The sequence below is a fragment of the Thalassophryne amazonica genome, chromosome 22, assembly GCF_902500255.1.
Source record: "Thalassophryne amazonica chromosome 22, fThaAma1.1, whole genome shotgun sequence".
NCBI lineage: Eukaryota > Metazoa > Chordata > Actinopteri > Batrachoidiformes > Batrachoididae > Thalassophryne > Thalassophryne amazonica.
This window is the reverse complement of record NC_047124.1, coordinates 12,180,725-12,206,133: the sequence shown is the minus strand read 5'-3', so window position 1 is coordinate 12,206,133 and position 25,409 is coordinate 12,180,725. Positions and strand designations below refer to the sequence as shown.

At 41.9% G+C, this 25,409-nt stretch overlaps 2 protein-coding genes across 2 annotated transcripts; one reads left to right on the top strand and one right to left on the bottom strand.

The window, feature by feature from the left end:
• Nucleotides 1–1,041: 1,041 nt before the first annotated feature.
• On the bottom strand, nucleotides 1,042–2,848 carry LOC117504311 (E3 ubiquitin-protein ligase TRIM41-like). The gene is given in 3 exon segments (XM_034163748.1): nucleotides 1,042–1,741; nucleotides 1,743–2,125; nucleotides 2,128–2,848. Coding segments are annotated over 3 exon segments (1,593 nt in total). The 5' UTR covers nucleotides 2,804–2,848; the 3' UTR covers nucleotides 1,042–1,207.
• A 5,780-nt stretch (nucleotides 2,849–8,628) lies between these two features.
• On the top strand, nucleotides 8,629–25,126 carry LOC117504461 (signal peptide, CUB and EGF-like domain-containing protein 1). Its single transcript, XM_034163930.1, is given in 20 exon segments — nucleotides 8,629–8,695; nucleotides 8,934–9,056; nucleotides 10,443–10,559; nucleotides 10,952–11,074; nucleotides 11,224–11,319; nucleotides 11,322–11,342; nucleotides 14,851–14,882; nucleotides 14,884–14,950; nucleotides 16,912–16,984; nucleotides 16,986–17,026; nucleotides 17,591–17,749; nucleotides 19,028–19,231; nucleotides 19,339–19,357; nucleotides 19,359–19,498; nucleotides 20,310–20,477; nucleotides 22,130–22,291; nucleotides 22,385–22,582; nucleotides 23,437–23,589; nucleotides 23,695–23,774; nucleotides 24,675–25,126. Coding segments are annotated over 20 exon segments (2,196 nt in total). The 3' UTR covers nucleotides 24,828–25,126.
• The last annotated feature ends 283 nt before the right edge of the window (nucleotides 25,127–25,409 follow it).

Genomic DNA, 25,409 nt, shown 5'->3' with positions numbered 1-25,409 from the left:
GTGTGTTCCAATGTTGTGTTGTTTGGTTCATGAAGCTCCAATACTGAACAAATTAAATCAAACAGTAGCAGAAAACAGACAATAATTCTTGTTTTGTCTTTTTCACCCACAGTCTGAAATCTGTTCATGTCGTCTCATCTTTCCTCATACAACCACATATTGATGCAACATGCAGAAAATTTTACATTTTTAACCTCATTGAACAAAATGTGTGTGCAGAATCACAAACTGTGATTATTTTTTAAATTGCTGTTCAAACACTTTTCCCCTTTAAAATCTCACTAAGCCATAATATAAAAACAGTTTCTGCAAACATGATCCATATTGAGTCAAATCAGTAATGCATCCAAGATGCAATGTGTTGTGCAGAAAGCTGAAATAAAATAAAAAAATACAAATCAAACCAACAAATTTCTGATCCCACTGTTGCACAATCAAAAGGACTGTGACCACGGAAACTACACCAGATTTGTAGACTCAACTTGACTCAGTCATTTTGTTGTTTTGTTTGAAAATCAGATTGTTGTCACACAAACATCACACATAAGGTTTTTATTTTTTATTATCCATACAAATATTCTACAAAGATCCAAAACAGGTATTAAAGCATGAGCCTGCATTTAAAAAGAAAAACAAAAAAGATAAAGCCCCCCCTCCCGCGAAAAGAACAATTTATTAAATCAAAAACATCAATTTTATGTAAATGAAATTATGAATGTACAGTGTCATATCAAGGGTAAGATGACTCTCAGCACAACACCAACAGAGTTAATTTAAACAATGATACAGTTGATTTAATCATTTAGCTGCACTAATTTAACACTGCAAAATGTTCTGTGTCCACACTCAGGACACCACTTTGTGTGTGTTCATGCAATGTTTGGACAACATTTAAAGCAAGTTTCAGTTATGCTATGATACAACTGATTTAACACCAAGAGAGTTGATTTAACACGAGTTTATATGGGACCATGTGTTCTTGCTGCAGTGATAATTTAACGCCGCAATAATTCAGTGTTCACACTCGAGCCTGCTGTTGTCTCTACGTGTTCAGTCACATTTCAAACAAGGTTGGGTTACACTATGAGAGAGATGATTTAACACCAAGAGAGTTGATTTAACACGATGACATTCAGAGGTTACGATGAGAAGTTCAAGACATTTTTTTTTTCAGTGTTGTTTACAGGAGGATCAGTGTAATTCAGTTTCAGGGGTGTACAGGAGTTATGGACAAGGTTTTATTTTCTGTCCCGTTGTAGAAATATGGATAAATCTTCTCAGTGAAGTTTTGGCCGCTGAAAGTGTAAATGTGAGATTTGGAATCAACATCCCAGAAACTAACTTTTCCCTCCTGATAGTCCACAAAGATGCCCACGTTTTGAATCTTCTTTAATGTTAGTTTAGTTCTTGTTTTATCATAAGCCCTGTATGTATCAAACAAACCAATGCACCAAAATCCATCATTAAAGTATGTTTTCTTCTTTCTGTCTACAGACTCTCTGGTCACTCCAACAACCCAACCAGACTCCTCAGTTACTTTCACCTCATAGTAAAACTTCCCTGTTGTGAACCCCTCCTTTGCCAACACTTCACGGTCAATTTCAAATCTCTTTGGATTGTTGGGTAGATACTGTTTTTTAGATACCCCGGTGACCCATTTTCCATCCTGGCTTATGATGACACGTGGATGAGCCGTGTCGGGGTCAAAGGTCACATCCACTGCATGTTTTCTCATTTTTTTTCAGTGTGATCTCAGAAATCTCTTCCACTTTTTCATCAACTGACCGCTGTAACTCACACAGAGCTTCTCTCACCGCCTGAACAGACAGACTGCTGTCAACAACAATGCTCGCCACGTTACTGTTCAGAGGAGACGACAAGGTGGAGAAGTTCTGGATGAAACTGTGTTGGTCTGCAGACTGAAACCGTTTCTCCAGCTCGGCACGTCTTCGTTGGAGCTCAGTGATTTCCTGCCTGAGTTCTCTGATGAAGTCCTCCCCCTTCTGCTTTGTCGCCTTGTGTCTCTCCTCGATCACCTCAATCACCTCGGCCTGGTTTCTCTGAACGGACCGGATCAGGTCGGTGAAGACTTGCACAGCGGCTTCTTTCTCTTTGTCGGCTTCTGGCTGACAGAAACCGATGTTTCAATCTCTGTTATCTTCTCAGACCGCGTCTGTATCATCTCTTGGATACTTGCCAGTGCGTCGTCTTTCTTCGCCATCACTGCTTCATATTCTTCCTCAAGCGGTACAACGTCGTGACTCTGGTGTTCAGATGTTTGGCACAACATACAAATACAGAGCTGGTCAGTCCGGCAGTATAATTCTGTGATCTTGTTGTGTTTTGTGCACAGTTTATCATCAAAACTCAGCACTGGCTCGATCAACGTGTGGCTCCTGAGTCCTGCAACTCTGAGATGAGGCTCAAGATGAACCTCACAGAACGAACTGAGACACATCAGACAGGATTTAAGGGCACTGATCTTCGTCTCAGTGCAGATGTCACATAGTACATCTGCTGTTTCAGGAAGACGTTGGTCTGGAGTTGAGGTTTTCAGCTGGAGTGACTCCTTGTATTCGCTGGCTAACTCAGACATCACGGTATTAACTTTTAATTCAGGTCTTGTGGGAAACTGGTGTCGGCACACTGGACACTGGCAAAGCTCGCTGTTGTCCCAGTACTTGAAAATACACGTAAAGCAGAAGTTGTGTCCACACGGTGTGGAGACGGGGTCAGTAAACACCTCCAGACAGATGGAACACACAAACTTGTCCTGTGGCAGCAGACTGCTGGCAGTGGCCATGTCTGGAAAAGAGGGAAAAGTTCCTTTATGTTCATCTTATGGACACAGTCAGTCTAAAAGAAAGTTGGTTTTACTTATACAATATTGCACAGACGTGTCTGCCCCCTGCTGGACAGGTTCACCTTACAGTCAGATTTGCTCCAAATGAGAGTGACAAGCAGTTGGCATTTCCTGGTCATGGCCAACTCGTGGTTACTGTGCACGATGTTTAATAACAGATTATAAAGGATAGGGAAACTCGACACAGTCATTATCAGATTTATAACAAAACACACACAAAAAAAACCCCATTACATATTCATTCCTTCTTTTGAGTTTGATAATATCTGTAAAGTTATGTTTATTATTCATATAACTTCTCTTCATAATCTAATTTTGGGTTCAGATGCACTGTGCACAATTAAATGTAGTGTTTGCCAATGTTTTGTGCAATGTTCACACCTACAACCCCAATTCCAATGAAGTTGGGACATTGTGTGAAAAAAAACAAAAAAAACAAAAACCCAGAATACAATGATTTGCAAGTTTTAGTTTTTTCAACCTATATTCATTTTAATACACCACAAAGACAAGATGTTTAATGTTCAAACTGATAAACTTTGTTTTTGTGCAAGTATTTCCTCATTTTGAAATGTTGCCTGCAAAACAAACACACACACACACACCCACACACACACACACACACACCACACACACACACACACAAACACACACACACACACACGGGGCAACAAAAGACTGGGAAAGTTGATGAATGCTCAAAGAAACACTTGTTTGGAACATTCCACAGGTGAACAATTGTTGTTGGTGTTAATTGGAAACAGGTGAGTGTCCTGATTGGGTATAAAAGGAGCATCCCCAAAAGGCTCAGCTGTTCACAAGCAAAGACGGGGTGAGGATCAACACTTTGTGAACAACTGCATGGGGGGGAAATCCAACAGTTTAAGAAACATCTCAACATTCAAACTGCAAGGAATTTAGGGATTCCATCATCTACAGTCCATAATATAATCAGAAGATTCAGAGAATCTGGAGAACTTTCTACACGTAGGCGGCAAGACTGAAAACCAGCATTGAATGCCCCCAACCTTTGATCCCTCAGGCGCCACTGCATTAAAAAAACGACATCACTGTGTAAAGGATCTTACCACGAGGGCTCAGGAACAGTTCAGAAAACCATTGTCAGTTAACACAGTTCGTTGCTACATCTATAACCCCTGGTAAAAATTATGGAATCACTGGCCTCGGAGGATGTTCATTCAGTTGTTTAATTTTGTAGAAAAAAGCAGATCACAGACATGACACAAAACTAAAGTCATTTCAAATGGCAGCTTTCTGGCTTTAAGAAACACTATAAGAAATCAAGAAAAAAAATTGTGGCAGTCAGTAACGGTTACTTTTTTAGACCAAGCAGAGGAAAAAAATATGGAATCACTCAATTCTGAGGAAAAAATTATGGAATCACCCTGTAAATTTTCATCCCCAAAACTAACACCTGCATCATATCAGATCTGCTCGTTAGTCTGCATCTTAAAAGGAGTGAACACACCTTGGAGAGCTGTTGCACCAAGTGGACTGACATGAATCATGGCTCCAACACGAGAGATGTCAGTTGAAACAAAGGAGAGGATTATCAAACTCTTAAAAGAGGGTAAATCATCACGCAATGTTGCAAAAGATGTTGGTTGTTCACAGTCAGCTGTGTCTAAACTCTGGACCAAATACAAACAACATGGGAAGGTTGTTAAAGGCAAACATACTGGCAGACCAAGGAAGACATCAAAGCGTCAAGACAGAAAACTTAAAGCAATATGTCTCAAAAATCGAAAAATGTACAATCAAACAAATGAGGAATGAATGGGAGGAAACTGGAGTCAACGTCTGTGACCGAACTGTAAGAAACCGCCTAAAGGAAATGGGATTTACATACAGAAAAGCTAAATGAAAGGCATCATTAACACCTAAACAGAAAAAAACAAGGTTACAATGGGCTAAGGAAAAGCAATTGTGGACTGTGGATAAAAGTCATATTCAGTAATGAATCTCGAATCTGCATTGGGCAAGGTGATGATGCTGGAACTTTTGTTTGGTGCCTTTCCAATGAGATTTATAAAGATGACTGCCTGAAGAGAACATGTAAATTTCTACAGTCATTGATGATATGGGGCTGCATGTCAGGTAAAGGCACTGGGAAGATGGCTGGCATTACATCATCAATAAATGCACAAGTTTATGTTGATATTTTGGACAATTGAAAGGATGTTTGGGGATGATGAAATCATTTTTCAAGATGATAATGCATCTTGCCATAGAGCAAAAACTGCAAAAACATTCCTTGCAAAAAGACACATAGGGTCAATGTCAATGAGCAGATCTGATTTGATGCAGGTGTTAATTTGGGGGATGAAAATTTACAGGGTGATTCCATAATTTTTTCCTCAGAATTGAGTGATTCCATATTTTTTTTCCTCTGCTTGGTCTAAGACTTGCTCAATTTATTCCTTGGCTCAAGTTCTTAGGTGTTAATCCCTCGTAGTTTCCCCACTTAAAGCGCCAATCAAAAAGGGTTTAGCCTGTGTAATCTGCCAGACTATTGTCCCCTCACCATCCTCCCTCGGTCTTCCTCTCCCTCCTGATTCTTTTTCATTTTAGTCCCCTCTGGTCTGCCGTCACTTTCTCTGCTTTTCAGCTGTTGGTGAAGTTTCTGTGTTGTATTTGATTACACACTTGACCAACTCCTTTATTACAAATGTGGGTTTAGGACAACTAAATGGAAAAGCATTCATGAATACCCAGGGAAGATTTGAACACATATTGGCTTTTGTGTTTGTTTTGGGAGGAGAGCCAAGTAGAGTAGCTAGCTCAATGGATATGAGTTGGGCTACCAATATGTAGACCTGGATTCAATTCCTTGTCATGCTACCTGCCTGTGTCCTTAAGCAAGACAGTTCATCTGCATTGTTTCAGTCCACCCAGCTGTAAATAGGCACCAGCCTTATTAGCTGGTGAAATAACCTATGTGAGACAAGCATCCTGTCTACGGGGAGTCGTAGTCTCTCATTTGCTCCATGCTATAGTATCCAGGGATCCACACCAGCATCAGTGGTCTCACAGACTGTACAGGACTTACACTGTTTCTTCTTCTAAGTAGAAGCTCTGCACCTTTGCATTGAACGAACCCAGTTGAGTTGGTCTGTCTTGTCAGGTTACCTGCTAGATGCTTCTCTTTGGAGGTTTTACAGCCTTGATCAACCAAGGGTTCCCCCAGGACTTGGAGGAAGATCTAAACTGAGGCCTTGTTTGTTGTTGCTACCATGGACTGCTGTTGAACCTTTATGCTTTCAACTGCTTCCATTTGGGGTCTGCATGTTGATTTGGTTTTATGCTGAATGTCCTTCCAGACACATCTCCAGATCTACGAGGAGAAACAACATTGTATATGTTTCTGATGGTGGGAAGAAACCAGAATACCCAGAAGAACACATAGACATGAGGAGAACATGCAAACTTCTCATAGAAATGGAACTGGGCATGAACGAGCTTGGACCTATGACCTTTTTGCTGTGAGACAAGATTGCTAACCAGTGTGTCACTGTGCTGCTATGATCTGCTTCTGGATAAGCAGTAGAAATTGGATGAATATTGTTGCTGTTTGGGTTCGGCTGAGGGCAAAAGAGATGCAATGAAGTGAAGGATTGGCATTAGGTTGATTAGTAACTCATGACACCAGGTCTGCCAGAACGTTTGTGGTTGGCACTGAACATGCTGCCTTGGGGCAGATTGTATTCTCCTTATTATTTGAAAATCCATGACTTCAACACACCTGGGCTTGAGGTTAGGTATTCAGGTTGTTTTCTTTAGGGATTTGGCAGAAACTACAAGTATCTCTTGTGAAAGCAGGATGATGGACATCTAATGGGATTGTTTCTTTTTTCTGCCCAGGTTTTGCTTTGTTTATTTCGGGGTGGCTTTTGTGAAGGATAGAGTAAAAGCTAACCCATTTATTTCTAACCTTTACAGATACTTTGGTTTTGGCCTTTAGAGTTTTAAAATGCATATACAAGCAAGCAAGGAAATTGCAGAATTAAAACAAAATATATAAATATTACTATCTACATAAATCATACTATTTCATATGAGCTGTATCACACAACCTAATTTAATTTTTTGTAAAAATTTCCCTACTCAGGTATCAACATTTCTAAAAACAGTTCATTGTCGCTTCCAGTCAGTTGTAGGACAGTGATTGATTATACAACTTTGTAATGGCTGCATATTCTCTTTTACATACTGGTAATATGGGGTTAAAATTGTTTCATTAATATTTGTAAATGCACACAGGGTTATCTACAAATAATCATTGATTTGCAAATGTGTGCAGATATCCACAAATGCAAATTTCATATTTGTAACTTGTAAATTGGTCTTTGCAAATAATGTTGTATTTGCAAATATAAAGCTTAATTTGTAAAAAAAAAAAAATTTACATTTGTAAAACTGGAAATTGTATTTGTGAATTGAGTTTCAGCATTTGTGGATCACCGATTACACGCATTCATCACTTTCCTCTGTGACGTAATTTTGAGACATTCTTTTCGCGAAATCCACACAGATCCACAAACAAATGCCTACTGATTTGCAAATACACACTCACGCACACTGGATATCCACTAGATGGCAGTGTGGTTCCATTCATTGATGTGGCAAGCTGAAACTATATGCTCCTGGATGAAGAAGACCGACATTTCAGAATAAATCATTTCACATTACTGTAATGGAGGCATCTGATGGATGGGTATGTATGTGGTGATATTGTCTGCAAGGTCAATTATTTTTTTAAATTATGATGTGTCCGCGGATTTCATCATGGGGAGGGGGGCATGTAGCATGTGGACATGGCAAACTTTTAGAACTTTCAAGTTTTTAAAAGAATTTTGCAGCATGTCTGTGTCACGGAGCACACTCAGGCGCAGTGCTGTTTAATACGCTTATTTGAACCACTGCGTTAAAGAGTACAACACTAACACCCACTCCCCATGTTGAAATCCGCGGACACATCAGCTACAACATCTTGTCTTTTCACAAAGTCATGCAATTTCAGTAAAATGCGTTGTAAAAGCTACATTTTGCTCCCCTTCTTGACAATTTAGCAGAGCAAAGCTTGCAATCTGCCTCCCCCGTGTTGTCTTGGTTTATTTTAGAATATGTCAAAACCACTGACTTCACTCTTCCTCCACTTTTCTGTCCAATCAACATGAGGTCAATTACTGTAAAATAACATAAACAACCACAAGTAAAATTACATGTAGCAAATACTGATATGAACATCTGGAATACAAATGTACTCCTTTCATTTAAGGGGTATTTCTACCCATTTTGGTGCTTTAAGCGAGACCTCCCTCAGTTCTGTGTGTGTGTGTGTGGGGGGGGGGGGGGGGGGGGGTCTGGTTCAGAGCCCTGCTTACAACTTATGTCAGAGTAATTAATTTAATTAAGTGGTCTCTCAGAGCTGCTGCTAAAGTATTTCAGATTATCAACACAAATTATACGTGAATGATACATTTTTATGGCACTACAATGAAGCGCTTTCCTTCCAGTATTAGAGTAAATTTTCATAAAGTATTTGATTTGATTCACTTAAATAACATCAAACAATGAGTATTTGCAGCAGGTGTAGTTTGCTTTACTTTTGAAAATGGGTGTTTTTACACTCCTGTAATTGATCTGGCTTTTAAAGGTGGATTTACACTAATTAGATACCTAAAACACAATCATGTGTTTTTTTCTTTACACTGGAAGTGCTGATTGAAGGGGATATTATTTGAATGGACTTGGAGCTCTTGGAGGTCTTGCTCTTGCAGCCACCAGCAGCTATAGTTCCATTCGTTCCAGGTAAAAAGCGTATAATGAGCTGAGACAGTGGGATCCCTGTGGAACAAGCCTGATACTAAGAAGCCAAAACGGGATCCATACCCTGCAAAGTGTGTCAGTGTTTGTGTTCAAATCATAACTTTTACAGCCATTTTTCTTTGGACAAGGAGGGGATGGATACATAAACATTTGCAAGGTACTGAGTATGTCTTGGCCATCAATCACTGGATGTAATTTCTGTCACTTTTTCTTCTTGTAGACATCGACGAATGTCAAGAGAACAACGGAGGCTGCGATCACTTCTGCCGGAACACAGTCGGCTCTTTCGAATGCAGCTGCCAGAAAGGTCACAAGCTGCTCACTGATGAACGGACCTGCCAAGGTCATTGATGACGGTTGTCATTCTCACTGATTTTATACTTAGAATTAATGTTACTAACACTAAGGCTGAGGTTACAAATGACAAGCTACAGTACGTGGCTGAAAAGAACCATTCAGCAAGTCAGGTTGGGTGTTGGCTGGAGTCAGAATTTCAGCTTGTCAGGTCTAAAGATAGAGCAGATCCTGCAGGACATGTTAAGGTGGCAACTTAAATAAGCAACAAAACAGTAAATTTTCCACGAGTACACGACTGACAGGTTGCTGCTCCTGAGTAAACTATTTTCTCGACACATTGTCTTCATGTCTAGCCAGATGCCTCCCTGTGATCGACAGTTCTGCTTCCACGACCAAAGGCAGATTCCTGGTTACAAGTCAAAGCAAGTGAGATGGTAGAGCGGGAAAACACAAAATGAATTTGAGTAACAAACCCCTGAGGTGCTTCTGTCTCGACCCAAAACCACTAAACTGTGAGCCTGTTTCAATAACTGTGCATCAGCTACACCACAGCATCAGTGCCTGTTTCTGACGCATCTTTACCGCATTATACAGCTTATAGGTTTGTCCCGTCCACTCCAGCACAACTTTGACATGAGGTTCACATTCCTATTTTGATGATCCAAAGTGCATAGTGTAAGTGCATTTATCTCTATGCATAGATAGACAAGGTGCATTCAAAATGTATCTGACCTTTGGCCACAAAAAATACAGTTAACTCGCCCTGGGGTCTGAAATCCTAATCCCCATTCGAAGTAGTCTCTTTGGGACTGCACCCACTTCTCCCAACAGTTCTGCTATTGCTGGAAACATTTCTGAAAGGTCTCTTTTGTAATGGTGTTCAGCTGGACCCTCGCATTTGGCATGATGGCTTCTAGCAACTCAAATAGGGCCCCTTTTAGTGTCGTTTTGATCTTGAGGAACAGCCAAAAATCAGGGGGCTGTGTCAAGAGAACAGAGAGCCTGGTGAATCACAGGAGTGTTGTGTTTGGGCAGGAAAGCCTGAATTAGGCTTGTTGCATATACATGATGCACTGCCCCACGGGAGTCAAAGAAAACGGTCAGCATGACTTTGACCTTGCTGTGCACACCTGTTTTGCTTTCTTCATCTTTATGGTTTGGGAGAGGTTGCACTTAAAGGACTCAAGGACAGATTGATGGATGGACAGAGTGATTCCTTTATACCCTATAATAACTTTTATGATAGTGACCATTCATGCAGTATCAGTTGCAGTAATGAAATATATAATCGCTGTGGAAACAGCATTTTGCTGAATGTAGCCTGTGTTGCTCACTCATTGGTGATGATGTCTCCTTATTTACTGTTGCTGAAAGACATGGTATATCATGTCTTGCTTGTATGCATCACGTGCATTTTGCTTGTTTCCCTCAGACATTGACGAGTGCTCCTTTGAGAGAACATGCGATCACACCTGCATTAACTACCCTGGAAGCTTCGAGTGCTTGTGCAACAAAGGCTACATCCTGTATGGTCTCACTCACTGTGGCGGTGAGTGTTTGCAGATGATAATCTCACCTGGCACCAGCACATGTTAGCCCATTGATGCAGATCACAGGGTGATGAAGATAAAGACTTGAGCCTCCTTGTTGGCGCGCTCGCCTCCCATACCTGAGGTCTGGTATTTGAGTCCAGTGTGAGCCGGGCACAATGCAGGTCGCATACACTTAAGCACACACACACACCTGTGTGCGCCACCGTAGCACCTGGTGCAGCACTGACCACACTCTCTCCATGAATACACAACTTTGTATTAGTGGTAATATGAGGTAACTGGTGAGCAGAGCCTCGATGGAGAGCTTCATCTTCTCTGCTTTTATCTCTGAGAACAGAACATGCACACAGATTGACTGTAGTTCTTTCTTTCTGTGCTTGTGTGTCAGATATTGATGAGTGCAGCATCAACAATGGGAGCTGTGAGTATGGCTGCATAAACACACAAGGCAGCTACGAGTGTGTGTGTCCGCCTGGACAGAAACTCCACTGGAACAAGAAGGACTGTATCGGTAAGAACCAGCTCTGTATACACGTGTGTGGATGTGTGTGTTTCTTTATTTGGGGTGCGGTGGTTTCATCACTGAAGGGCTGAACATGCGTACATGTGTATGTGTGTCCAGGTGGTTGTCACGGTGATGTGACTCTCTGTGTTCCTTAGAGGCGTTGAAGTGTCTGCCCAATGGGAAGCCAGCACCGCGAGCCCAGCTGACCTGCATCAAGAGCGGAGGGGCAGAGGTCTGCTCGCTCTCCTGCCCTCCAACGCCCTCTTCCTCGCTGGTATACACACGCGCGCACACACACACACAGAAAATATAACACTGTTGTATTCGTACTGCTCCAAATATAACTTTTTTAGTACATCTGAACAAAATGTGATTGTCATATTCAGGGTTAGTACTTTGACGTATCAATATATCCCCTTCAGTAAGTGGCACCAAATAGACGTGAAGCAAGTGTGCCCCACGTGAGTCTAAGTAACCTGCTCATCAAACTTTCTATGGGAACAGTAGGAAGATTCTTTCATTTATATAGCGCCAAATCACAACAAAGTTGCCTCATTCAGATTCAGACAACCTTTTTTTATACCAAAATGGGCAATTCAGTTAGGCGGCCTTCTCTATTTGCACAGTAAATGTTATTAATAAAAATAAATACCATACATTTCAAAAATGGAGTCTAAACAGGGGTGGGTTGGCCATTGAGAGTACCGTGATTTTTCCCGCAGGGCTGATCAATAAATGGTTTGATGGCTGCCTGTTTTTTTTTGTTTTTTTTCCCCCCTCATAACTCTCCCAGCCTGTGAGATTTTGTTTCCTAGGATATTTCTGGCATTATGTACGTTTCTCAGCTAATCAGAAAGTCAGAACTCATTCATGCATTCACACGTAGAGCCATGCGTGCGTGACTCTACGTGCGATGAAAGATTCCCAAACACGCCTCTCTATGAAGTCCGAACCACCTAACCTGGGTTTAGGTGTTTATTAAATCACTCTTGAACCTTAGCATTCTCTAACATCCTTCTTAAGACCAAGTGAGGAACATACTGTATAGTCATCATTTATTTTATTCAAGGCTCCAGAATATGTTCCAGAATAGGCTCCAGTTATTAAGGGCTTGTGTGTTTATATGTAATTCAACAGGGTGCGAGTTGGCACAGTATTTTCACGTGGATTGTAGTGGTGGACCAGTCTGGATCAAAAAGTCCATGGCTGAATTTTTGTCCCAGTCCAGCCCTGAGTCTAAATGTTGTTGTTTTGTTTTTTTAAATCACTGTATGTATTGTAAGATTGTTTTTAGCTGTTTATTGTTGTCAAAGTAACATACGTCATGTGCAGCAGTTACTTTTTGTTTGATTGGGGGGATGCTGGGATGATGTGCAGTCAGGAAACTATATAATATGTGTAAACTGATTATTTATTATCTAAACTTTAAGCTCACAGTGATACGTGCAGCAGAGTCATCAAACAACTCTCAAGCAGCCATGAAGCAAGTTTGACTAAGTGTAATGCTACATTATATTGTGCACAAAAGACAACCATGAAAATGCTCAAAATCAGAAAAGCATTCCATGGTTTGTCAGCAAGGTACTGTATCTCAGAAGACCTCAGAAAGAGTCTAAATATGTACACCTGTGAAATATATCACAGAACATGTCATTTCAAATTTAAATTTTGCTAAAAGCAGAGCAGCAATTGCTGTGGTGTTGAGATGCATCTGGGCAGACTTGCTGAAATCATGAGGTTGTTGGACAGAGGTCTAATTTGATGCTGATATCTAAGCTGAAGGACAAAGGTCTGAAGAATCTGATGCTTCCTTTTTACTGTGTGTTTGTGAGACCTGGTTGCTAACAGATGATGACTGGATTTCTTTGGTGGTAGAGTTCTCTGGAGAATCACTGGGTACAGCTTGAAGGAAATGTGTGGTGAGGGAGATAGAACCTGATTAAATGTAGATGTTTGGCGGAAATTCTCAGTCTTCCAGGTAATGATATTCAAGTAGGCTGAGTCAGATCAACTGGCCTTGCTTAGTTATTTGAAGATGTTTAACTCTTCATCCAGAAAAGCTTAAATGAGGAACTAAACAAGGAAACAAGCTCCATGTCCAGCTGACTTGATTCAACCTACTTGAACAGATTAAGCGTACTACTTTCATAGTGAAGAAGCCACCACTTTACTGTGCATGATGTGGCAGATGGACCCCTCAGTACTGAAGACACCAGCAAGTGGGTGATGCCAAGGAATGTCCACATCTCACGTAACTACAGCCATATAGATATTTTATTTGTTATCTTGGAGAGATAGAAATGGACCACTGGTCTACATAGCTGGTTGCCATGGGCACCCAGGACAGTTCCCTGTAGTCTGGCAATGCATGGCATGAGCATGTACTCCTATATTGGCCTGACCAGATGGGAGAGTCGGGTTCTGCAAACATCGGTATAGAATTATAGAACTTTGAGGATGTTTATTGCAAAATATGTAAATGCCAACTGTATCCTTGTAGCACATGAGGATCCCCAATGATGGCGCAGGCCTGCTGATTGTTGGTGGGTGAGCTGAGATGAAATGGTGCCACTCTGGGTCTTATCTCACTGCAAGGTGTATTTGAAGTTTAGAATTTTTGTCCATTATAACAAAATTAAGTAAAAGGCAAGAACATCGTCCTTTATTTGAACCTGCGCCAAGGAACCAAACATGTCCCAAGCAGACTCGAGAGAACTTACCTGTCACACAAGATATGGTTGTGGTCAAACCTTTACATACACTTCAAAAGTGTTGAATTCAACCCTATCTAAAATACCAGGACTGACCTTCAAAGTCAGATTCTGCCAGGAAGAGTGTTGAAGTTCTTGGAGGCAGAAAGCAAAGATGCAGTCATGTGGTACATGTTGCTGCCCTCTGGTGTTGACTGATAGCCATCACAGCCCTCTGGCTTGGTATTCCACTTGATCGTCAGTGAGGCGTGATGGAGGCACTTCTGGTCTTTATCGCTGTGTTTGTGAACTCCTCTGGGGGCTCTCCTGTTAGACTGATGTGTTTTTCACTCATTGAGACAGTCTTGGCTCTACTGGACCGAGCCCTTTGGCTGGCACCCGGCCTCTCTTTCTGTGATAGTACTTAACACACATCTGTGAATCGATTGCATTCTTTGATCGTGTGAATTTTCCATAATGTGGCCCTGTTTCTGTTGAACTTGGCGGTTACCGTGTGAGAATGATGAATAGTTCTCAGGCATAAAGTGAAATATTTGTTTTTCTATCTTCTTGGAGTGTGTCTTAATTTTAGAGGGAGAGAGCCATGTAAATTCCTGCGGCCAAATGGAGTCTGGGTTCTTATTTAATCATCTCTCTTTTATGACCTTTGAAGGCTTCATCCCTCATTTCATACTTGAAATGTACCTTTCTGTGGCTGTCTGGCTTCACGACGAGAAAGACAGGATTCATAGATCTGTCATTTGGACCTTAATTCGTCTTCTGCAGGATTTCTGGCAGGGTTTTCTGTCTGGGCAGGACAGTAACACCATACAGATTAATAAAAGTCTTTTTAATCTTCTGCACCAGGCTGTAGACTTACTGTGCTCCAAGTTAACACACACACACAAATCAAGTATTTGAAAACCAGTAGGACCTGGTCACAGTTTCTCAGACAAAATCAAAACTCTCAGGCTCCCTTACAGCTCATCATTACGGCTGTCTCCTTTCTTCTTCTTCTTTTTCTTCTTCTTCTTCTTCTTCTTCAATAGAGCGTAATACATCTGTAATTTTGTGTGTGTGTGTTTCATACAGATTCGGAGAACAGCTACACACTGAGTTGTGGAAGTACCTGTCCAGCCTGGTAAAGCTCCTCAGAAGCGGAACGCCACTGCTGCCTTACTCACCTGCACTGGTACAATGGGGCCAATGGCCAGTGAAAATGTAGTAGCAAAGTGTGGTTCAGGGTAACTCCCAACGGATGAATCAGGCTTGTTTTTTTCTGGGAAGGGTTTAGAAGCACTTTTTAAACGTTTACTTAGTTGATTTTTTCATTTCTTGACAAATATATGTGGCTTTCATTTGTGGGAGTCTGTGACTCTGTATTTGTGCGAGTGTACTGTGAATCACACAGTTTCAGCAAGCTAATATTGTATGCACTGTACGCCAGCTACTTCCTTAGGTACTCTTTGTTAGCATCCATTTTACCCCTTTTGCCTTCAGAATTACATTAATTCTTCCTGGCATGGATTCAATAAGGTGCTGAAAACATTGCTTTTATTTTTTCTCCATATTGAAATGGCAACACAACACAATCATTGCACCATAAACCCCCTTTACACAGGATGAAGTTCTTTGTGCTTCCCTTGTGCATCCACCCTATACGCAAAGGACACCGTTGGAAGCCCGAGGAAAGTACAAAGGATGCACAGGTCATTCAGGGGGCGCTCAGTGGAAGCACAGAGAATGCTATGAGAGCTATGGTCACTGTGAATTATTGAGCATGTTCAAAACAAACCTTCAGCGAATACTGAGGGTGCAGGACGTTCAAAGAAGGCACAGGGGAGGCACAGGGAATGCCTAGGGATCGCTCATGGATGCTCAATGGATGCACAACAATTGGGGGCTGTTTGCTGTAATTTTTATGCATTGTTGGTCGCCTATGATTGCCCAAGCTTAGTGGATGTAAAAGTCACCATAGAACAACAAAAAATTTACCCAGAATTGCATTTTAGAATGCAGAAACAACCCCCAAAGGATGCAGCACCATTACACAGAAATGTATATTTCAACCCTTGTGCATCCAGGCCATCTTAGGACACACAAGGGACGAGCAACAGATTGCCATCCTGTGTAAAGGCGGCTTTACACCCCCTTCACCAGTGTGACTTGTTGATATAAGGCAGGATGGATCTATGCTTCATTTAATTGATACCAAATTCTGACCTTACCAGCTCATAGAACAGGCAGGTAATGTTTTTCCAATCTTTTTATTGTTCAGTTTGGGGGAGACTGTTACCATTGAGTAGCGGTTTAGCAATAGACCCTATTGCCAAATGCAGAACCTATCAGGTTTGACAAGCTGGACACAAATGTAGGACACAGGTACACAGCTCAGTGGAGTAAAAGCGTTTACTTGGTTAACAGGCGGAGTCGGTACACAGAGAAGCAGTCCAAGCAGAGCAACAGTATCAAAAGCATCAGGCAAAGGCGTGGTCATAAGTACACAAGCAGGTAGTCAAAAACACGATGAGGTAATCAGAGCAAGGCAGAGAATACAAAAACTGAGCTGGAAAAGAAGGCATTCTAGGGCCCATCGTTACTGGCGAGGGACAAAGGCAAACTGTGAGGCTGATAAAGCACCCAAGTGATTAACTGCAAATCAAGAACAGGTGTGTGGAGAAGTTCCTAGAACCAGGGTGTGGCCAGACAGAGAGAAACACCCACCACCAAGAGTCAAGAGAGAGACAAGAAAAAGCAGGACATAGAAAGCCCAAGCAGAAAGACAGAGCAAGAGAAAGACAGAACACAAAGACAACCCAAACAAAACAGTAAAATAAACACAACCACCCAAGAGTCCAAAAACTTGACAGTACCCACCAATGGAAGGCAAGAAAACACAGGTTTATTGTCCACAAGAGCACCGTACAAAAATGGCAGACAACAGGCAAAGTCTAGACAGGCAATAGCTCAGGCACACAGGTGATCAGTTCATCAGATAACATTCTCTCAACACTCAAGGCCAGTACAAGGCTTTGACCCCCAAAGCCTCAGTCTCAGTGGATCATCAAAGACAGATACTGAAGCTCTTTATATGTCTTTTTGCCAAGTGCACAGTGTAAACTTCATGATGTGTTGCCACATATATTGTTGTAGACACGCTGGCTCCACCCATCAAACAGAAGGCTCGGTTTAAAATTAAAGATGCCAAGTGTCATCTGAGGCCTCGGACAAGAGAAGCACAGAGATTCATCAAAGCAGAGCCTACAAGGTAAAGTATAGTGAAACGTTTATCTGCTGCAACATCACTTATAGAACGTCATGGCTGAGTGGCACAGAAAAGGATTTTCCAACATGAAGTTGTCACTGATTGAGCCTACAATCGAGTGGTCAAAGATGAAATTCTACACCAGGGGTGGCCAAGTTCGGTCCTCGAGAGCCACCTCCTGACACTCTTAGTTGCTCCCTGCTCCAACACACCTGAATCCAATGAAAGACTCATTAACAGGGGTGGCCAAGTTCGGTCCTCGAGAGCCACCTTCCTGACACTCTTAGTTGCTCCCTGCTCCAGCACACCTGAATCCAATGAAAGGCTCATTAACAGTCTGCTAATGAGTCTTTCATTGGATTCAGGTGTGTTGGAGCAGGGAGCAACTAAGAGTGTCAGGAAGGTGGCTCTCGAGGACCGAACTTGGCCACCCCTGTTCTACACTCTTGATGGCTTCATTTTATCTCCATTATGGCGGTGGAGAGAGGCAGAATTACACAAAATCGCATCGCTGTCCAAATACTTATCAACCTGACTGTACGATTTACTTGTTGTCTCGCCTGGAAGGAGGACAGTTCCCCTGTACCGACGACTGCCAGGTAACCTTTGTCAACCTCAAGTGCGACTCATCCAAGAAACGCAGGCGAGGACGCAAGTCTCCTTCGAAAGAAGTTTCTCACATCACAGCTGAGTTTGAGATGGAAATGAAGGAGGAGGAAGCCTCGGGTGAGACGGCACATGGTGAAATCTTTTTGTTTATTTTTGCTGTGAAGTTGGCAAACATTATTTCATTTAAATCTCAATGAAAATCTTTTGTGTAAACAAGTATTTCGATAGTTGTGGACGTGAGTATAAAGTAGACATTGACCAACATACCAAATGCAGATGTCTAGGCATGATTGTGTCAGGAATAATATTGCTTATATCGGGGAGGTGATGGTCTAGTGGTTAAGCATTGGGCTTGAGACCAGAGGCTCCTCGGTTCAAATCCCACCCTCACTGGAAAATCATTAAGGGCCCTTGGGCGAGGTCCTTAATCCCCTAGTTGCTCTTGGTGTGTAGTGAGCACCTTGTATGGCAGCACCCTGACATTGGGGTGAATGTGAGGCATTATTGTAAAGTGCTTTGAGTGTCAGATGCAGATGGAAAAGTGCTATATAAATGCAGTCCATTTACCATTTATATAGATTCTAGATCAGACAACCTGCGTGCGTTTGTTTGTAGACACTTTACATTTTGTGTATTGATGACAAATGGATGGGAAAAGAAGTTGACTGAAGAAGACCATGGGGACTTTTGAGCTGGGGAGATGGGACTGGGTGGTTGTCATCCAGGTTTTGTAGTGTAGCGGATGCAGCACCAGCACATTGTCCCAGACCTAACCTCACTTGTTCAGAGTGTAAATTTCACAGTTTGAGGTCTCATGAGGTGACAAATCATCAATTAAACCCAAATTGCAACTTGCTGTGCAGATCCAAAGCACTCTTGAAATCACAACATGCTTCGTCTTCGGAAAGACAGCGGAATAAAATATCATGGGATTAAGTTCTCAAAGTCTTCAGAAATCCTCCCCTCTGAAGTATGTAATTTGTTTCTACCATCAATGGAAGACTCAAAAACACCTGCTGGAAACGAGGCATTCGGTATAAGTCATAAATTGGTGACGGCATCATTATAAGTGGAATTCTTTCATCCAAAAAATCCTGGTTACATCCTGGTGGTGTTAAAGCAGCTGGAGTACATGGAATACATATGCAGACATGGCATTCTGGCAGACGTGTGAATGAAAATCAAACTGTTCTGCAGCCAAACTCAAATATTTGTGTGAAATATATTTTTTTTCGTGTCTAACATGAATATGTTTGTAGAATTTGTGCATATTAGTGTTCATTTTGTTTATCGTTTATATTTGCACCAATTGTGACAATATTATCAGAATTGTTTCTTCATTTGTATCTGTATTGGATCTTATACCCGCATTTTGTTTTTGTTTGTTTTCTTCAGACTCCTGTAATATGGACTGCGTGCGGGAGAGGATGAAGCAGAAGCTACAGAGCGCCATGCGCACGCTCAGGAAGTCCATCAACAAACAGCAATTCTACATCCATTTCTCCGGGACGGAGTACGAAGTGGCCCAGAAACCGTCCAGAGCGCTGGACGGAGTGGAATCCTGCAGCACGGGGCAAGTCCTGCGAGACGGAAAGTGTGGTACGTGTACAGTTTTAGTAACTGTCACTTGCTCAGACACTGAAAACCAGCAAAAACAATGCATTTTAATCTACGACATATTCCGTCACTCCTCTCTTCCTGCTCAGTGAGTTGTGGTGTAGGGACCTTACAGTGGCGAACATGAGCAGTGTGTCCAGTGTCCGCCCGGCACGTTCCAGGACACAGCGGGTCAGCTTTCCTGTGAGCCGTGCCCCAGTATGGAAGGCCAGGGCATCGCCGGGGCCAAGAACGTGTCTCAGTGTGGAGGTAACTTCCATCCCTATAATGGGCACAACACCAACACGATTATCAAGCAGAAGCTCCACCTCCATGTTGATAAAGCTATTGGGTGCCAACTGCCAACCCAATAGATTCATCAGCATGTAGAGCACCACCTTGTGGTCACTTTAGGTAAATCTAAATCAGGCAAAAGAGAGCGCCAAACACAACCGTGAATATACACTAAACAGTAGTAGGACACATTCATAGGTGGCTGAAGCGGGGAGGCAGGGGCATGAGGCACCCAACCCTCCCTCATTTTGCCCAACGCCACTTGGTAGATCCGAGTTTTAGAATTTTCATGAGCTGCAAGAAGACAACCTACTTCTAATGAGCAGGTGACAAACAATAAATACTTAATGTGATGACGGGTTTCCTGCATTGATGAGCATTACTGTAGCTTGTTCTACAGAGCAATAGAAACGAATAATAATTTGAATGTATAGCATAAATCACATAATCAAATTATATAATAGTACACATTTTAATATTATAAAGTGCACATCAAATAAATCAGATTTTTTTGTCTTTGAGTAATAAGGAAATGCTGATGCATTGATGATATCTACATTTAATGGAAAAAAAAAATTAAACGGTACAAAATATGCTGCTGAATGACTCATTTAGCAGAGAGAATTTTAAAACTTTTCATGGGGTGTAATCCCACTAAACCCCTCCTCCTTGGACATGTGGACTCGCTTTCACCATTATAGTGGCACATCGGACCCCATAACTGCCTTTGAGGCTGAAATCAAGACGGTAACAAAAAGAGGGATCTAACACAATGTCCTTCCCTCAGGTCAGTGTCCTGCAGGTCATTTCTCTGCTGATGGGTTTCGTCCATGTCAGGCGTGCCCACTGGGTTCGTATCAACCGGAACCGGGACGAGTCCTGTGCTTTTCCTGTGGAGGAAGCCTCATGACCAAGTATGAAGGATCCGTCTCCTTTAAGGACTGCGAGGCCAAAGGTGTGTGTGTGTGTGTGTGTGTGTGTGTGTGTGTGTGTGTGTGTGTGTGTGTGTGTGTGGGTGGATAGATTAGAAACGCTGTTGTTTTTTAAAATTTTATTTTATTCTGTTACCCATTGCTTCATAGCGAGTGATGCGCATGTTTTGTGTTTGCTGGTTTTTTAATCATTGCCGTCACCATGTACAAGAGGTTTTTGAGAGCGGTTTCTTGGATCACTCAAGACCAAGTAAACAAAAATTATTTTCTAGACAAATTTCTCACAAAGGTTTAAAACAGCGTTTTAGGGCCACATAGATTTTTTTTTTTTTTTTTACTTCAAGAATAAAGTCGTAATATTACGAGAATAAAGTCGTAATATTACGAGAATAAAGTCGTAATATAATATTTCGACTTTATTCTCGTAATTTACGACTATTCTCGAAGTCCATGTGGCCCTAAAACGCCGTCGTAAAGGTTGCATCGAGCCTGGACTAAAAACCTTTTGGATTTGAAGCAATCTGATTAAATCAGAACAGCAAGGAATTCAAAAATGTGGTTTTTAAAAATTGCAAGAGAAATCTTGCAGTTCTTGAATGCACCTGGTTTCAAATGCGAGTATCCCTGTTTACACACTGGTGCATAAACTGGTTTTGGCATCTATAGCTAGTTTCCCTATTCCTGACAACTGTACAAGGGGCAAATTGTTTCATAATTCATCAGTTTAGGCTATTTTAAAGTATGAGGTTATGAATAATTTTAGGGGTGTGGTTGTTTTTAGTGACAGTTACTGTGTGCCAGTGAGCCATGTCCAGCCTTATGCTAGCAGAGGCTGTTGCATACTCTCACGAGCACCACTAGCTTAGCTTATAGCAAGCTAAAAAGTGGACGCTCTAGTTTTGGCCAAACAACTAACCAGTTTCTGGGTATTCTGTGTTCGTACGCACTCGCGGCCGAAATACTTGATGAATTCCTGCGCAAAAAGTAGTTTCCAGACCTGCGATGACGTTTTCATGGGTAACAAAAAACATCAGGAGTATATTTGGCACAAGAGCTTGTGTATCTCATGTGTTTTTACGCCTAAATGATCGTAAGTCAATACACTCGTCCAGCAGCATGTTCTCATGTCAGTAAATTCAGCGCTGGGTCAGGGAAAAGTAGTCCGGTGAGCTGTCCCACAGTGCCAAAGTAGCAGAGATGTCGCTCCAACGAGAGCGGCATGCTGAGCAGGGTGAGGCTGCTGTTTATTATCTAGCTACTGTGGACTCAGCTGTTTGCCCCTTTCTGAGCATTTTAGTCCAAATATCTGAGATAATACTATATGACTTGATGTGAGGTTAATTGTATGAATGACCCATCTAATACTCTGTACTCCTGTATTCCAATGAATTTAAATTTTAGTATTATTTAATTTGTATATTAGCACCGTTAGCACAAATTAGCAAGTATCAAGAGCTAGGTGGGTTTACGTCCACTGTTACTCCACAGTTAGGAAAACATATTTTTAATACCTGTGGTTATAAACACCACTGCCCAATCCTCAAAAAATATTAGTTAAAAACCGCTAACCATCCAAGGTGAGCCTGTTAGCTTAGCGTGTTCAGGTTTCATTTGTCCTGCCCAGGTCAAATGAAGCTTTTTGACGTGGTGTGGCTCTTTCCCTTTTCTTCCTCAGTGCACTGTGCTCCTGGTCATTACTACAACTCCAGTACCCACCGCTGTATCCGCTGCCCAGCAGGAACCTACCAGTCTGAGTTTGGACAGAACTATTGCATCACCTGCCCTGGGAACACCACCACTGACTTTGATGGTGCCACCAACGTCTCCCATTGCAAAAGTAACCCACTGATCTTTTGTATTTATTCTGCTTTCTAAAGTAGAACTCCAATGTCCTCATCATGACGTTTTTGTTTTTTATACATGTCCTTAGATCAGCTGTGTGGAGGTGAGCTGGGAGAATACACAGGCTACATTGAGTCTCCGAACTATCCTGGAGACTATCCGTCCAATGTGGACTGTGTGTGGACCATCACACCACCACACAAGAGGCGAATCCTCATCGTGGTACCGGAGATCTTCCTCCCCATCGAGGATGAGTGTGGAGATGTGCTCGTCATGAGGAAGAGTGGTAAACAAACACAGTTACCACAAATGAACTGTTTTAGGTGTAGTTGACATCAAAGATGAGCCATTAAAAACTCAAGAATACCACTATTAATGCCTTCATGACATGCACATATAGTCAAATCCATAAGTAGCTGAACCTTCATTTTCTGTGGCTTATCCGGGTCCAGGTCACTGTAGCAGTAGACCAAGAGTGGCATAAGCTGGCCACACTTCTCTATCCTTGGCCATGTCTTGCAACTCTTCCTGGGGTATCCTAATGCGGTCTCAAACCATCTGGAAAATATCACTCCAGAGTGTCCTGGATCTTCCCCTGGGGCCTCCTCCCACTTGGACATGCCTGGAAGACCTCCCTAGGGACACGGCCAAGGTGACATCCTCACCAGATACACGAACCACCTCAACTGGCTCCTTTCGATATGAAGAAGCAATGGCTCTACTCAGAGTCCCTCACGGATACTCAAACTTCTCACCCTGTCCCGGAGTGTAAGCCGAGATACCCGACGAAGGAATCTCATTTCTGCCACTTGTATCATGGACCTTTACCCAAAGTTCATGACCATAGGTGAGGACAGGAGCATAAATGGACTGGTAAATTGAGTCACCTTTTGGCTTGGCTCTTTCTTCAACACGACGGACCAATATAGCATCCGCAAAATGTCACACATAGACACAATCAATCTATTGATCTTCTTGCAGTCTTGTTTTTTAGGTGAAAATTGTTCAAAGACAGAGTTCATAAAGGGTTAAACAGTGTTTACTCTCTGCTGCTTCGCCATAAAACTGACTGATTGTCATGCATATATACGTGTGTGTGTCTGTTGATCCATGTTTTGATTCCCTTGTGTCTTTCCTTAGCCCTGCCCACCTCCATTACCACCTATGAGACTTGTCAGACATATGAGCGTCCGATCGCGTTCACCTCTCGCTCACGTAAGCTCTGGATCCAGTTTAAGTCCAACGAGGGCAACAGTGGCAGAGGCTTCCAAGTTCCATATGTCACCTATGATGGTGAGTCAGCGTGAACGACTTCAAACCTAGCTTCACATACAGCGCTATTGCAGGCAATCCAGCTGCTTCTTGCTCTTGATATCCTATAACCTGGTTGATTTCCAGAGGACTACCAGCAGCTGATAGAGGACATCGTGCGAGATGGCAGGCTCTATGCCTCAGAAAACCACCAGGAGATCCTGAAGGTATCAGTTTCACCTCAGTTTGTTAACATAAAGGACATTATCTGTATTGGTGAGTTTGGATGGCTGGAAATACAGCTGACTGTCAGTCATAGCACTGCTAGGAGTTAGTGCTCGTTTTTGTTTAGCCTTATAAATATGTGACAAATCACATTTTTTTTGTTTTGTCACAATGACTCAAGCTTTCTAGTTTTTCATTTGTAATGCATTTTCAGTTTATAATCCTTTCCAATGTTTCAGTTGACACTTCTCTTGCTAGTCCAGCAGCTTGTTACTGTTTGTAAATGCTCTCCTTTAATTGCAGACTGATTACAATTTTACACTCATGCTGGTACCTTCCTCCCATTAAATAGGCAAATGTATGGCAATGGAATTACAATTGTGGCAAAATCTGGCCATATTTTAGCTTACCATTAACTTTTTTGCTCTGTTTGTAATTCTGTTATGGTAAAATTACCCTCATGTATATTACAAGGTCATTCAATAATTGTTTCCTAAACATTCAATGATTCCATCATTTTGTCCTCTACCCAACCTGGAAAATGAGTATTCCATTAATTACAATAAAACATTTGTATGAGGTAGGCATCACTGAGAATGAAGAGCAGGTCACTCAGTGGGAAAAGGAGTTGGACTACCAACACGTAGACCTGGGTTTGATTGCATCCATGGACAAGATGCGTAATCTGCATCACCTGTCCACTCAGCTTTAAATAGGTACCTTGTTGCCTTGGCTGGGGAAGTAACCTGTCTTGGACTGGTGTACCTTTCATGTGGAGTTATAGACTCATTTTCTTATGTTCTCATGTTGTGGAATCTAAGGGTTAGCACCGGCACCAAAGGTGAATCCAAAATACTGTACAGTGGATGACTGGTCACACTGGTTGATGTTTCTTGTTACAGGACAAGAAGCTGATAAAGGCCTTGTTTGATGTCTTGGCCCACCCCCAGAACTACTTCAGGTACACAGCGCAGGAGTCCAAAGAGATGTTCCCGCGTTCCTTCATCAAGCTACTGCGCTCCAAAGTCACCAGGTTCCTTCGGCCGTACAAATAGACGACGCTTACCCACTGTCCTTTTAAAGACCCCTGTGATCCCGAGTCAGTCCAAATCCAACAACACCATTGTAAATCTGCTTGTTACCTGCTTATGTCAATGCCTTGATCCAGCGTTGTCTGACTGAACCTTTTTTTTGTTTGGTGCGTTCACCCCGATCCTTTGCATCACACGATGCCTTTCCTGATCTCTGACCTCTTGAAAGACTAGTGCATTTTTAATTGACAGCCTTCTCTACCAACAATGCTTGTTTATAAGGTTTGACCAGTATGAGTTTTTAAAGGCCAGTACCATTTTTTTTTTTATAATGAATCACCACATTTCAGATATATTTGTATATCTTGCACAGTTAAATTTTTCCATTTTCACACCAGAAAGTTACAGGTTTTCCAAATTATGGATACAAAAACTCACATTAAGTCCTGTTAGTTTCACATTTTGCAGGCCCTCTCTTCCCATTTATGATGCTGTGACCATAAATACTTTATTTGTGGTGACACCTTTGTACAAATTGCAATTGTAGATTGTTATTCATCTCTCAAGTAGACAAACTGTTGCATTATCATACCATACTTCTTCAAA